This window comes from Pristiophorus japonicus, chromosome 19 (genome assembly GCF_044704955.1).
Source record: "Pristiophorus japonicus isolate sPriJap1 chromosome 19, sPriJap1.hap1, whole genome shotgun sequence".
Classification (NCBI taxonomy): Eukaryota; Metazoa; Chordata; class Chondrichthyes; family Pristiophoridae; genus Pristiophorus; species Pristiophorus japonicus.
In genome coordinates this window covers 5,246,746-5,262,116 of record NC_091995.1, presented here as the reverse complement: position 1 = coordinate 5,262,116, position 15,371 = coordinate 5,246,746, and the positions used below count along the sequence as shown (strand labels likewise).

The window sequence follows — 15,371 nt, the reverse complement described above, 5'->3', positions numbered from 1 at the left end:
GTTTGATTATCTGCACTGCTCGTTCTGCCTGGCTGTTTGAGGCCGGCTTGAATGGTGCCGTTCTAACATGGTTAATTCCATTGCCTGCCATGAAGTCCTGGAATTCAGTGCTTGTGAAGCATGGGCCATTGTCGCTGACCAAGATGTCCGGTAGACCGTAGGCGGCGAACATTGCCCGTAGACTTTCTACCATGGCAGAAGATGTGCTTGAATTTAAAATGTCATACTCGATCCATTTGGAGTAGGCGTCTACTACAACCAAAAACATTTTCCCCATGAAAGGACCTGCGTAGTCCACATGGATGCGTGACCAAGGCTTGGCGGGCCATGGCCAGGGGCTAAGGGGGGCTTCCCTGGGTGCATTGCCCAGCTGGGCACATGTATTGCACCCACAAACACAAAGTTCCAGATCTGCGTCTTTCCCTGGCCACCAAACGTGTGACCTGGCAATTGCCTTCATCGTGACAATGCCCGGATGCTCATTGTGGAGTTCTCTGATGAACACCTCTCTGCCCATCTGGGGCATGACTACGCGGTTTCTCCACAGTAGGCAATCGGCCTGAATCGAGAGTTCATCCTTGCGCCTGTGAAATGGTTTAAATTTCTCAGGGCATGCCCTGTACGTGGCTGTCCAGTCCCCATTCAGGACACATTTCTTGACCAGAGACAATAGCGGGTCTCTATTTATCCAGACTTCAATCTGACGGGCTGTCACGGGTGAGCCTTCGCTTCCGAAAGCTTCAACAGCCATGACCATCTCAGCAGCATGCTTGGTAGCCCCCTTAGTGGTGGCTAGTGGGAGCCTGCTGAGTGCATCGGCGCAGTTTTCGGTGCCCGGTCTGTGCTGAATTGTGTAGTCATAGGCGGCTAACGTAAGTGCCCACCTCTGTATGCGGGCCGATGCGTTTGCATTTATGGCCTTGTTGTCGGCCAAAAGGGATGTTCGGGGTTTGTGATCTGTCTCCAACTCAAATTTCCTGCCAAACAGTTACTGGTGCATTTTCTTTACCGCATGTACACATGCGAGCACCTCCTTTTCTACCATCCCGTAGCCCCTTTCTGCCTGGGACAGACTTCTGGAGGCATATGCTACTGGCTGTAACTGACCCTTGGCATTGACATGCTGCAACACATACCCGACACCATAGGATGACGCATCGCACATTAACACAAGTTTCTTACATGGGTCATATAGCGTTAACAGATTGTTGGAACATAACAAATTGCGTGCTCTATTAAAAGCCCTTTCCTGGCTCTCCCCCCAGACCCATTCGTGACCTCTGCGTAGGAGCACCTGTAGCGGCTCTAGCAGGGTGCTCAATTTGGGAAGAAAGTTACCAAAATAGTTCAGGAGCCCTAGGAATGAACGCAGCTCCGTCGTGTTACGGGGTCTGGGTGCTCTCTGGATCGCTTCCGTCTTGGACGCAGGAGGGCTGATCCCGTCTGCTGCTACCCTCATCCCCAGGAATTGTACCTCTGGAGCTAGGAAGACACACTTCGCCTTTTTCAGTCGCAGCCCTACCTGGTCCAGTCTGCGTAGCACCTCCTCCAGGTTGTAGAGGTGTTCTTCAGTATCGTAACCCGTGATGAGGATGTGGTCCTGAAAAACCACCATCCCTGGAATCAACTTGAGGAGGCTTTCCATATTTCGTTGGAAGATCGCGGCGGCCGAGTGAATCCCGAACGGACATCTGTTGTACTCAAACAACCCCTTGTGTGTCATGATGGTGGTCAGCTTCTTCGACTCACTCGCCAGCTCCTGGGTCATGTAAGCTGAGGTCAGGTCCAATTTTGAAAAAAGTTTGCCACCGGTTAGCGTTGCAAAGAGGTCCTCCACTCTCGGTAGCGGGTACTGGTCTTGGACTGACACCCGATTGATGGTGGCCTTGTAATCGCCACATATCCTGACCGACCCATCCGCCTTGAGCACCGGCACAATCGGGCTCGCCCAATCACTGAATTCGACTGGCGAGATGATGCCTTCCCTCAGCAGGCGGTCCAATTCACCTTCTATCTTTTCCCGCATCACGTACGGCACCGCTCTGGCCTTGTGGTGTACTGGTCTGGCGTCCGGGTTTATGTAAATCACTACCTTGGCCCCCATGAAAGTGCCAATGCTGGGTTGAAATAATGAGTCAAATTTGTCCAGGACCTGTGAGCATGATACTCACTCCACAGAGGAAATTGCATTGACATCGCCCCATTTCCAGTTCATGACAGCAAGCCAACTCCTCCCCAGTAGTGCGGGACCGTCCCCTGGGACAATCCAGAGTGGCAACCTGTTCTCCAAATCTTTGTGGGTCACGACTATCGTGGCGCTGCCTAGCACCGGAATGATCTGCTTTGTGTAAGTCCGTAGCTGTGCGTCAATCGGCGATAATTTTGGCCTCCTGGCCTTGGATGCCCACAACTTTTCGAACTGTCTGATACCCATCAGGGACTGACTGGCACCCATGTCTAACTCCATTGATACTGGGATGCAATTGAGGAGCACTTTCATCATTATCGGTGGCGTCCTGGTGTATGAACTGTATACGTGCTCCACATGAACTCGCTGAACTTCAGCTTCCAGCGATTTCCCCCAGTGTCCATTTCTGCAATTTCTGCAGGTATTTTGCTCATCTCTGCAAAATCCGGCTGAGTGTGTGCCTCCACGCCTCCAGCATGAGTTGCGGTTTGAAACAAAAGGTCCCTTGCCAGTCGATCGTCCCTGACTGCCCCTGTTATTGCACCATTAACAGGTGTTGATGGCCCCATTGTCACTTGCAATGGCGTAAATCGCTGTTCAGCTTGCCATTGTCTCTGTCGAACTCCCCCTCTGGGTTCAACTACATGTTGGGGCATGCCTGACTGTCCTTGTCTGCCTGGAGAACTGTGTGCTGCTTTAACAATGTTGAATCTCAGTCCCAACCATTCCTTAACACAGTACCTCTCGTCTGTTCTGCTAGTGGCCATGCTCGCGCGGTTTAAATCCCAGTTTCTTGTCGCCATTGATACGTCCTTACTACACAGTATAAATACACACGAGGTCCATGCTTGAGAGAAGCTCAGTCTGTGACCTGTCCTTTATTCCTTAGCACTCAAGTGATGAAGGTGGGTGGAGCTTCCCCTTTTATACCTGAAGGTCCAGGTTAGGAGTGTCTCCCACCTAGTGGTCAGTGTTCTCACGGTGTACAACTTTGGTCAGTTTATACATGGGTTACAATGCTGGTTGAATGCATGACACTTTGTGTGTCGAAGTATTTTCTAACTTCACTCCTGAAAGGCCTGGCTATAATTTTTAGATCATGTCCCGAGTGCTAGACTCCCCAAGCAGCGGAAATACTTGCTCTCAGTTCCCCTTAATCTCTTGAAAACTTCGATCAAATCACGTCTGTAACTTCTAAATTCCAGGGATGGGTCAAATAAGGATCCAGAGCAAGGTGCAAATTAAAAAAAAACGTTTAGTCCATGATTCTGGGACGTAATTATTCCCCAAACCGCTTAAAACAAATAAACGCCGCTTCTATTGTGCAGTTTAATAACAGGCTTGGCAGCAGAGGTGTTGCTGATTGATCTCAAACACCGCCATGTAGCGCCACCTTCTGCCTGTGGAGCAACATTACAGGCAGGAAGGTCACCGGGTTCCTGCAGTTCACAGCTCATTCCACCCAGTGAGTTCCCCTCCACAATTCACCATCCATTTGTTTCTTCTCCCCCCTCCCCGCTGCTCTCTCTCTCCCCGCCCCCCGCTGTGACAGATGCCCATCAGTTTGCAGGAGACAGGGTGAAATTATGGGATGGGCCTGTTAGTGACCTTTAACCCCACAGATTGTCAGCGGGGCGGAGTTTTTCCCGTCATTCTGTCCCGGATTGAAGAAGGGAAAGATTCTCTCAGTGAAAGTCTGGGTGAAAGTGTGGAGATGGGACATGTTGTCCGCATTGTAAAATGACACCTGTCCGCCCTCATAGTCCAGGTACACCCCGATCTTCCGGGGCTCCACACTCGGGGTGAGGGGGGTCTGTGAGGGGGAGGTGCCGGCAAAATAGTCACTTCCGCGATACAGCCCCACAATCCAGTATACGGTCTCTGGGCTCGGGGGTGAATATCCCTCTCCTCCCGGCAGACTCTCGGGTCACTCCCAGACCCCACTCAGTCTTGTCCCCCACCTCCACCTCCCAGTAGTGTCTCCCTGATGTGTATCCCTCCGATCCCAGGACACAGGACCAGCGATCAAACCTCTCCGGGGTGTCAGGGAGCGGCTGTAGTCTGTCTCCGAGTCTCACACGGGTCCGGTCCTCAGACAGGATGAGCCGGGGATGGGCTGTGTTCGGATCCAGAGTCAGAGAGGCTGGAGCTGGGGGAAAGTTAAAGTAACACAGTCAGTGATTTAGTTTCTTGCTGTGATTTATTCAAACACTTTCCTGTTTAAAGAGCCCACTCGGGCTCTGGGTTGTGATCCTGGAATCTGCTGCCGCTCCAGGCTTTACGTCCCGGGGGTCGATTTCGGGCCCGACTCAGCGCAGTCAGTGCCCAGAGATAAAGACCCGGAAACCACTGGAGACAGCAGGGTGGGGGTGGGCAGAGAGAGATGGTGGGGGGGAGACTGGGGTTTAAGCAGCTGTTTCCAAAGGCCACAAGGAAAGTTGTGTTGTAAATAAAGTATTTCACAGGTAAGACAGAGTCCAGTATAAGGAATGCGATGGAAATAAACACACTGCAATTACATCTGAAGGAGAAACTTACATTTCTAATGTTCCTGACAAATGCCTCAAAGCACTTCCCACAATGTATTACTTCACATACACTCCGCAAAAAGTATTTGGGAGTGATTTACGTCTCACAATCGCCCGGATTTACACCGTAAACGGAGCAGTAACGAGACAAAAACCACCCGCAGTGCTTCCCACCTGGTTCCCACCAAGGCACGCCGGGAAATTATGCCGCATCCGCAAAATAGGAATCCAGCGCTCCCGCGCTAAACATGGGGGAAGCCTCATTAGTTTATACAAACCGGATCCCAGAATGTACATGGGACCCCAGTGCAATCTTGATCTTCCATTGGACGGTGCGTGAGCTGTGCAAGTCCCACCCAGTGGAACAGTCTGTAGAATGGCCCAACCTGTGGTCCTTAAAGGGACCGCTGGAACCCTCACAGGGAATGATGCAAGGAGTTAGTTCCCTCCGGTGTCCTGGACAATATTTATCCATCAACCAACATCATGAAAACAGGTTATCTGGTCATTATCACGTTGCTGCTTGTGGGAGCTTGCTGTGCATAAACTGGTTGTGGCGTTTCCTACATTACAACAGTGACTACACTTTAAAAACTCTTCATTGTCTGTAAAGAGCTTTGGGACGTCCTGAGGTCGTGAAGGTCGGATATAAAAACACGTTCTTTCTATTTATTCTCTGTGTAACAGCTTCTCTGTGGCCGGGAGGTGCATGAATTGTCCTGCCCGCTGCTGGCTGCTCCTCGGCTTTGCCCCTTCGCCCCACAACCCCCACCATCCTACCTCCTCCCCCCCGGATATATTTTCCTGTCATTCTCTGAGTTTGAGACTGTCGCTACTTTGTTGTAGACTCTGTGACTGTGTTAAACCTCTGGATGTTTATCTTCTCTCTGCGGTTTAGGATCTTGAATACTTCAGTAAGATCACCCCAAGCCCTCCCTTATCCAGTGCAAAGACTCCTGACTTCCAGACTAGACACGGACATCAGTGATCATTTAATCCGGGGTCTGGGAGCCGGTTTAGGCCCCTCTCATCTGGATTTAATGATCATGAAAAGGAATATAGGAGATTTACCGGGGTTAATGGCGTCTATCATGTCTCTCCACGTTGTGTACTGTAAAGGGCCGTTGAACTTTCCGATAGACAGGGCGCCATCTGCTACTGACAGCACGGGATAGTCCTCACTAAGCTTGTAAATATTACACAGTTAATGTTATAAATTGACCATAAACACTTCACCAAACTGTGCAGAGATTCTGTAAAGTGCATGTCCTACTTCCTCTTCCGACAAGCTTCCTCCTGAAATAAATAAAACACAAACAGTGAGGACAGTAAAAGACTTTCACAAATCTTGGAGAAGTGAGTAGGGATTTTATTATCAATGGCTTGTGATGATCTGGAATGCACTGACTGACAGGGTTGAGGAAGCAGATTTAACAGTAATTGTCAAAAGCGAATTGGAAATACACTTGATAGATCCAAGTATAAGAATACATAAGAATCAGAGTGTGATACAGCACAGAAGGAGGCCATTCGGCCCATCGTGCCTGTGAACCTTCAGAGACAGTCGCCACTTCTCGGGCCATTTTAATGGGGAAATCTTTCCTGCAGCACTGATATCCTGCCAGCAGGTGGCAGCGGTGCACCGTGTAACACTGAAAGACTTGCGATCAGACAGTGTCTCAGGGACTGGGAGGGCAGCACTTGCAGTGTTCAAATACAACAGTGCCGACATTTCTTCAAAAGTACTTCGAGCACTTTAAAGCGCTTTGGGACGTCCTGGGGTCTTCTGTGTACCTGTCACCGGATATCACTTCCTGACATTCAGGGCACTTTGTGCTTTCGGATGAGCGGCTGCAATCATTAACACAATTCAGTTTATCAATCTCGATCTCACACCGTGTGTCACCAGAGGGTTTGTGGTCGGCAGTGAGTTCGGTCTGGAGCAAAGTGCACTGGAATCTGGATCCCCACCCATCCCCGCCTCCTCCCTCCCTCTCTCTCCCTCCTCCCACTGCCAACACCCCAGGGACCGTTACCCTCCCGGACAGGGCTCAATTATTCCCCTCGGCTCTCTAACCCTGTTAGTCCTTCAAACTGCTCTAGGTTTTGTCTCCCTGTGTAAAAGTCGACGGGACATACACAAGTGTATAATAATAGTTCCCCGAATATTGCAGTGAATTCATCAGGAAATCGCTGAACTGAATTCAAGGCAACAACATCGAAACTGAAAGCGGATTGAACCAGGAAGTGCTGAAACTCAATCATGGCTTCTAATCAGCGGGCCCAGAGTTTTGCTGAGGAATTAAATTGTCCCATTTGTCTGGATTTCTTCACCGATCCGGTAATACTGGAGTGTGGGCACAACTTCTGCCGCTCCTGTATCACACGGTGCTGGGCAAAGAAGAGGAGAATCTCCTGCCCGGAATGTAGAGCGGAGTTTTCGAAAAGAAACCTCAAGGCTAATCGGGCCTTAGCGAGACTGGCTGAGAAAGTGCGAATATTAAACTTGAATCTGAAAGAGAAGGAACGTAAACTTCACTGTGAGGAACATCACGAAGAACTGAAGCTGTTTTGTGAAACTGACAAGAAATTGATCTGTGTGATCTGTAGAGATGCGCGGGAACACAAATCGCATAACTTCATGCCCATTAAAGAAGCTGTTGGAATCTACAAGGTAAAAGGGAACACATTGGATCACCTGATTATTTTATCACATTTTCATGGTCTAACACTTTAATTCTGTGATTTTCTCTCCCAATCCCAGGATCGGCTGAAATCTTCCTTAGATTCTCTCACAGAGAAGAAATCGGCGGCTCTAGAGACGGAATTAAAACAGAAACAGCAGATTTCCGGAGTTAGGGTAAGGTCTCCCTGAGCTGATTTTCTGGGATCTCGGTTAGTTTTGTTCCCTCTATCGCGGTACATTAATTATGTTTCACATTTCATTTGGTAGGAACAGTCGAGCAGTCTGCAGACCCGCATCACATCCCAGTTCGCTAAAATGCACCAGATTCTCACTGAGAAAGAGCAGCGTTTAATCCGAGATCTCAGGGAACAAGAGGGGAAGATTGTAGAAAAAATGGAGAAAAACCTTCGAGAAATTCAAGAGAATTTAAATTCTATTCAGGAGGAGCTCTCAAAGTTACAGAAACAGATGGAGCAAAAAGACGGACTGATATTTCTGAAGGTGAGGATTATATTGTGGGTCAGTTCAGTGAAACTTCACACAGTCACAAAATAACCGATGACAACTGAAATAAATGCAGCATTTGCTGAAAAATTCGAAACTGATTTAAACCGATTATTTTGTCTATTCCCGGCCGGTTCTGTTGTTGTCACTGAACTAATCGGCTCCCACTGTGTCCGCACATTCCCGGGAATACCTGCCACCTCCCGGGAATAAGTTGTTGTGTGTGGGTGTGTGTGGCACTGTGGGTGTGACAGTCACTGTGGGTTTGACAGTCACTGTGTCTGTGAGAGGCACTGATACGAACATATGAACAATGACGGACAGGTAAAGACCATCTGGGCCTGTCCCAGGTTCCGATACCTTGTGTATCACAACATATCCAGTCCACCCTCCCCGAAACCATGTGATCTTCTGGGAGAGGCAAAAACAGATTAAAAAAACCCGGGCCAATTAGGGGGAAAAATCTGCGAAATTCCTCTCTGACCCATCGAGGCAATCGAAACTAGTCCAGATCATCACTCTGGCCATTAAACTCCCTGTAATACCTACCTTCTGTTCGAGTTAATCTCCGCCGCAGCCAGAAACAAATCCAGCGTTTGCTCGAAGGAATTCAGTGAGTCTGCATCCACCACATGAGAGGGCAGCTTGTTTCAGAGGTCTACTATTCTGTGTGTAAAGAACCACCTCCTGACATCTAACCTAGATCTAGCCTTATAGAACTTAACTTTGTCCCCCTGGTCCTGCCTAGCCCATTGAAATAAACGGTCAGCTGGAACACTGTCGATTCCATTCATTATCATAAACCTCAATCATATCCCCCTTAAGTCTATACTGCTCCAAGGTAAAGAGTCCCAACTCATTTAACCTATCTTGATAACTAAGGTAACTTAGATTTGGAATTAGTCCAGTAACCCACTTCTGCACCCAGTCCAGAGCCTCAATATTAACCACCATGTAAGGAGACCAAAACTGGACATAGTATTACAAGTACGGCCTGACTAAGGTCTTGTACAAGGACAAAACAGTATGCCTCGTCTTATACTCAATTGTCCTATGGATACACTCCAATACCACATTTTCTCTAACTATTCCTGCATGGCACTGCTCATGTACCTTTAAGGATGTATGCACTAGAATGCCCAAATCTGTTTCTATCTCCACCATCTTTAATGCCGTTCCTGGAGGATGTATGAATATTGAGTTACAGTATCTGACACACAAATCAGAATGTTCAACTACTTACAACCATAGAATCTACACCACAAAAGGCCCACTGTGACTGTGCTGTCTCTTTGAGAGATATCCCAATAGTCCCACTCCCCCTGCTCTTTCCCCATAGCCCTGCATTTTTTTTTCCTTTCAAGTTTATTTCCAATTCACTTTTGACAATTACTGTTAAATCTGCTTCCTACACCCTGTCAGTCAGTGCATTCCAGATCATCACAAGTCATTGGTCAAAAAATTCTTACTCACTTCTCCAAGATTTGTGAATGTGATCCCCAGGTCTCTCTGTTCCTGCACCTCATTTAAAATTGTACCATTTAGTTTACAATGTCTCTCCTCATTCTTCCTTCCAAAATGCTTCACTTCACACTTCTCTGTGTTAAATTGTATCCGTCCTGTGTCTGCTCATTTCACCAGCCTGTCTGTGTCCTCCTGAAGTCTTTTACTGTCCTCACTGTTTGTGTTTTATTTATTTTAGGAGGAAGCTTGTCGGAAGAGGAGGTAGGACATGCTCTTTACAGAATCTCTGCACCGTTTGGTGAAATGTTTATGGTCAATTTATAACATTAACTGTGTAATATTTACAGGCTTAGTGAGGACAATCATTTGCTGTCAGTAGCAGATGGCGCCCTGTCTATCGGAAAGTTCAACGGCCCTTTACAGTACACAGCGTGGAGAGAAATGATAGACGCCATTAACCCCGGTAAATCTCCTATATTCCTTTTCATGATCATTAAATCCAGATGAGAAGGGCCTAAACCGGCTCCCAGACCCCGGATTAAATGATCACTGATGTCTGTGTCTAGTCTGGAAATCAGGAGTCTTTGCACTGGATAAGGGAGGGCTTGGGGTGATCTTACTGAAGTATTCAAGATCCTAAACCGCAGAGAGAAGATAAACATCCAGAGGTTTAACACAGTCACAGAGTCTACAACAAAGTAGCGACAGTCTCAAACTCAGAGAATGGCGGGAAAATATATCCGGGGGGAGCAACGTGATAATGACCAGATAACCTGTTTTCATGATGTTGGTTGATGGATAAATATTGTCCAGGACACCGGACGGAGCTAACTCCTTGCATCATTCCCTGTGAGGGTTCCAGCGGTCCCTTTAAGGACCACAGGTTGGGCCATTCTACAGACTGTTCCACTGGGTGGGACTTGCACAGCTCACGCACCGTCCAATGGAAGACCAAGATTGCATTGGGGTTACATGTACATTATGAGATCCGGTTTGCATAAACTAATGAGGCTTCCCCCATGTTTAGTGCGGGAGCGCTGGATTCCTATTTCGCGGCTGCGGTATAATTTCCCGGCGGGCCTTGGTGGGAACCAGGTGGGAAGCACTGCGGGTGGTTTTTGTCTCGTTACTGCTCCGTTTACGGTGTAAATCCGGGCGATTGTGAGACGTAAATCACTCCCAAATACTTTATGCGGAGGGTATGGGAAGTAATACATTGTGGGAAGTGCTTTGAGGCATTTGTCAGGAACATTAGAAATGTAAGTTTCTCCTTCAGATGTAATTGCAGTGTGTTTATTTCCATCGCATTCCTTATACTGGACTTTGTCTTACCTGTGAAATATTTTATTCACAACACTACTTTCCTTGTGGCCTTTGGAAACAGCTGCTGAAACCGCACTCACCCGCCTCCCCGCTCTCTTCCGCGCCCCGCCCACTCTCTCTCTCCATCCCCCGCTGTCTCCAGTGGTTTTCGGGTCTTTATCTCTGGGCACTGACTGCGCTGATTCTGGCCCGAAATCGACGTAAATCGACCCCCGGGGCGTAAACCCTGGAGCGGCAGCAGATTCCAGGATCACAACCCAGAGCCCGAGTGGGCTCTTTAAACAGGAAAGTGTTTGAATAAATCACAGCAAGAAACTAAATCACTGACTGTGTTACTTTAACTTTCCCCCAGCTCCAGCCTCTCTGACTCTGGATCCGAACACAGCGAATCCCTGGCTCATCCTGTCTGAGGACCGGACCCGTGTGAGACTCGGAGACAAACAGCAGCCGCTCCCTGACACCCCGGAGAGGTTTGATCGCTGGTCCTGTGTCCTGGGATCGGAGGGATTCACATCAGGGAGACACTACTGGGAGGTGGAGGTGGGGGACAAGACTTGGTGGGAGATCGGAGTGACCCGAGAGTCTGCCGGGAGGAAAGGGGCAATCTCCCCGAGCCCAGAGACCGGATACTGGATTGTGTGGCTGCGTCGCGGAAGTGACTATTTTGCCGGCACCTCCCCCTCACTGACCCACCTCACCCCGAGTGTGGAGCCCCGGAAGATCGGGGTGTACCTGGACTATGAGGGCGGACAGGTGTCATTTTACAATGCGGACAACATGTCCCGTCTCCACACTTTCACCCAGACTTTCACTGAGAGAATCTTTCCCCTCTTCAGTCCGGGACGGAGCTTCCACAGAATAAACTCCGCCCCGCTTACAATCTGTGGGGTTAAAGGTCACTAACAGGCCCATCCCATAACTCTTTTGGGCGGGGGGACAAAATAAACATTAGATCGAGTGCCCCCCGATCTGGGGGACACTGCAGACACTTTTAACTGCCCTCTTTATTTATTTTTTGTTTTTTGGGGGTTTTTTTGTGATTTTTTTGGGGGGCATTAAAACCATATAATTTACAAGTGCCCCCTATAAAAGGGGAGGGGGACACTAAAACCCAGCAATAAAAACAAATTAAACTTTAAAACATATAAAATCAAATTAAAATGTGGTTGCCGGGGGTGATGATGCTCTCCAGTCCCTCCGGCGCCCACCTCTCGCGGACCGGTGGAAGGCCCATCCCATAATTTCACCCTGCCTCCTGCAAACTGATGGGCGTCGGTCTCAGTCACAGCGGGGGGGGGGGGGGAGAGAGCGGCGGGGTGGGGGGGGGAGAGAGCGGCGGGGCGGGGGGGGGAGAGCCGGGGGGGGAGGGGGAGGGGGAGAGAGAGCGGGGGGGGGGGAGAGAGAGCGGGGGGGGGGAGAGAGCCGGGGGGGGAGGGGAAGGGGGAGAGAGAGCGGGGGGGGGGAAGAGAGAGCGGGGGGGGGGGGAGAGAGAGCGGGGGGGGTGGGGAGAGAGAGCGGGGGGGGGGGGAGAGCCGGTGGGGGAGGGGGAGGGGGAGAGAGCCGGGGGGCGGGGGGGAGGGGGAGGGGGAGGGGGAGAGAGCGGGGGGGGGGGGAGAGAGCGGGGGGGGGGGGGAGGGGGAGGGGGGGGGTGAAGAAACAAATGGATGGTGAATTGTGGAGCGGAACTCACTGGGTGGAATGAGCTGTGAACTGCAGGAACCCGGTGACCTTCCTGCCTGTAATGTTGCTCCACAGGCAGAAGGTGGCGCTACATGGCGGTGTTTGAGATCAATCAGCAACACCTCTGCTGCCAAGCCTGTTATTAAACTGCACAATAGAAGCGGCGTGTATTTGTTTTAAGCGATTTGGGGAATAATTACGTCCCAGAGTCATGGACTAAACGCATTTTTTTTCATTTGCACCTTGCTCTGGATCCTTATTTTACCCATCCCTGGAATTTAGAAGTTTCAGACGTGATTTGATCGAAGTTTTCAAGATATTAAGGGGAACTGAGAGCAAGTATTTCCGCTGCTTGGGGAGTCTAGCACTCGGGACATGGTCTAAAAATTATAGTCAGGCCTTTCAGGAGTGAAGTTAGAAAATACTTCGACACACAAAGAGTGGGAGAAGTTTGGAATTTTCTTCTGCATACCGCAATTGATGCTGGATCAATTGTTAATTTTAAACCTGAGGTTGATAGATTTTCGTTAACCAAAGGTATTAAGGGATATGGGCCAAAGGCAGATATATGGAGTTAGGGCACAGCTCAGCCATGATCTCATTGAATGGCGGGACAGGCTCCAGGGGCTGAATGGACTCCTCCTGCTCCTATCCTGAACTAACGGGGCCAATTTTAAGAGCCCCCACCTGGTGTAACCGGAGTGATAGTCGCCTGGAAATGGCACTAAAGTTTACGCTGGTGCTTCAGCCATCGCCACCTTGGGTGGGGTCCTGAGATGGGCAGCGGGAACGCCCGCCTGTTTCAGGGGGGAAACCTCGTCAAACCGGGGTCCCATGACGTAGAGGACCCTGATTGCAATCCTGAGATACAAATGGGCGGAGTGAAGGCGCGTTGAGCGGCCGAACCAGCTGCTCTTCAGACACCCGCTGCTCTTCAAACACCCGCTGGAGGCCACTCAGAAATCCCGCAAAGTTTCTTTTATTTTGTTCTGTCTCTGCTTCTTTCTAAAATCTACAGATTTAAAAGAACATTCCTGACATCACTTAACCATTATATTTCAGATTTACTTCATTTTGTTCACAAATATTTTCAACCTTCCCCATGTTCCATTCCCTTCAAGGCCGTTACTTAATCTTTTTTCAGAGAAGTGCAAAAATTCCATGTTGAAAGTCTCTTCTGTATTTTGTTCATTCATTCCTGGGATGTGATGGTGCAAGGCCAGCATTTATTGCCCATCCCTCATTGTCCTTGAGAAGGGGGTGGTGAGCCGCCTTTTTGAACTGCTGCAGTCTGTGAGGTGAAGGTGCTCCCACAGTGCTGTTAGGGAGGGAGTTCCAGGATTTTGACCCAGCGACAATGAAGGAACAGCCGATATATTTCCAAGTGAGGATGGTGTATAACTTGGAGGGGAACTTGTAGCTGAGGGTGTTCCCATGCGCCTGCTGCCCTTGTCCCTCCAGGTGGTAGAGTTCATGGGTTTGGGAGTTGCTGCAGTGCAACGTGTAGAGGGTACACACTGCAGCCACAGTGCGACGGTGGTGGAGAGAGTGAATGTTTAAGGTGGTGGGTGGGTGCCAATCAAGCGGGCTGCTTTGTCCTGGATGGTGTCAATCTTCTTGAATTTAATTGGAATTGCACTCACCCAGGAAAGTGGAGAGTATTCCATCACACTCCTGACTTGTGCTTTTTATATGGAGAACGGGTTTTGGGGAGTCAGGAGGTAATTGAAAGTCATTTGACCTAATCAGTTGTGAATATTCTCGTGCATTAATTCTCCACTTTTAAACATTGAAAGAACCTACTGTAACAGGTTAATGATTTAAATCACTGTTTTGGTTTGATAATGAATGAATTATAATGGCTGATTGCTTCTAAAATAGTCTATTATTATTTGATTGTTGCATTATTAATCATGAATCACACATTGCGTGCTGCCATTTCATTTATTTTCGTATTTGAACTGGGTATGGATAATATTTCCATTCTTGTACTTGTATCTGGTATTCTTAAGATGTACCCCTTATTGAGGGTTTTACTGGTTAAGTAAGAAACAGGAAAGGCCCTCAGTACCAGGGTTGACAATGTCCATTACATGCCTCCACACTATACTGAGTGGGCCCTTTGTGTTCAGAGACAGGCTGCCTTCCACTATGTTTGGCTGATGGTTGTCTTCACTAATAATGTAAATATGAAATATTAAATAGAAAATAAAACCAGCTCTTCAATATGCTACTGTATAATGTTGTTCAGTTATTTTTGGAGGACTCTCCTGAAATAGACAGAAACACAAATGTTAACGCACAGCAGACCGCTGGCAGTGCTCAAACAGACTAAACAAGGCTCGACTTTGCAGCATGAAAGAGCTCGAGAGTCAATAGTAAAGTGTGGAGCAACTCGCTGATCTCAGCTGCCCAAAACCTGAAGGAAAATGTCTGGGTCTTTCAGAGGAGCGGAAGGGAACTAATCAAAGGAAACGATTGGAAAGCTAATTAGTAAAGACCAATGGATAGTATTGGACTAATTGAGTCAGAGTTTAGTGAAGTGGATGGGCTCGTACTCAATATTGAGGGCGAGTCACTGGGAACCTGTGACAGGAATTTTTGCAACAGGTACAGGGGTAGCAAGAAACAGAAATAAGTGCTGGAGGAAACTGAGGACATAAGATAATAGAGAATACAGTGACGGCAGGAAGAATGCTTGTAAAGACACAATGTAGAGAGATATAGGAACATAGGAACAGGAGTCGGCCATTCAGACCCTCGAGCCTGTTCCAGCATTCAATTAGATCAAGCACTAACTCGTAATACAGAAGAACAAGTCATGGAGGAAGAAGCAGTTCAGAAGCCAGAGAACATGGTTAGGACAAAGATGCAGTTGGTGGGATGCAGGGAGATTCTGGCTGTCGGGAGGTGGGTGGCGATGAGTGTGGTAATGATGATGAGATAGGTCTGTGCACATTGAAGATAAATGACAAAAGTTACTGGAGGAGCAGGAAGG

The 15,371-nt window shown here is 48.7% G+C and overlaps 1 protein-coding gene across 1 annotated transcript; it reads left to right on the top strand.

Moving 5' to 3' along the window:
* The first annotated feature begins 6,733 nt into the window (after window positions 1-6,733).
* Window positions 6,734-11,981, top strand: LOC139229669 (zinc-binding protein A33-like). The gene is made up of 6 exons (XM_070861184.1): window positions 6,734-7,390; window positions 7,481-7,576; window positions 7,670-7,903; window positions 9,609-9,631; window positions 9,718-9,833; window positions 11,046-11,981. The coding sequence occupies exons 1-6, from the start codon at window positions 6,980-6,982 to the stop codon at window positions 11,594-11,596; spliced, it is 1,431 nt and encodes a 476-aa protein (XP_070717285.1). The 5' UTR covers window positions 6,734-6,979; the 3' UTR covers window positions 11,597-11,981.
* The last annotated feature ends 3,390 nt before the right edge of the window (window positions 11,982-15,371 follow it).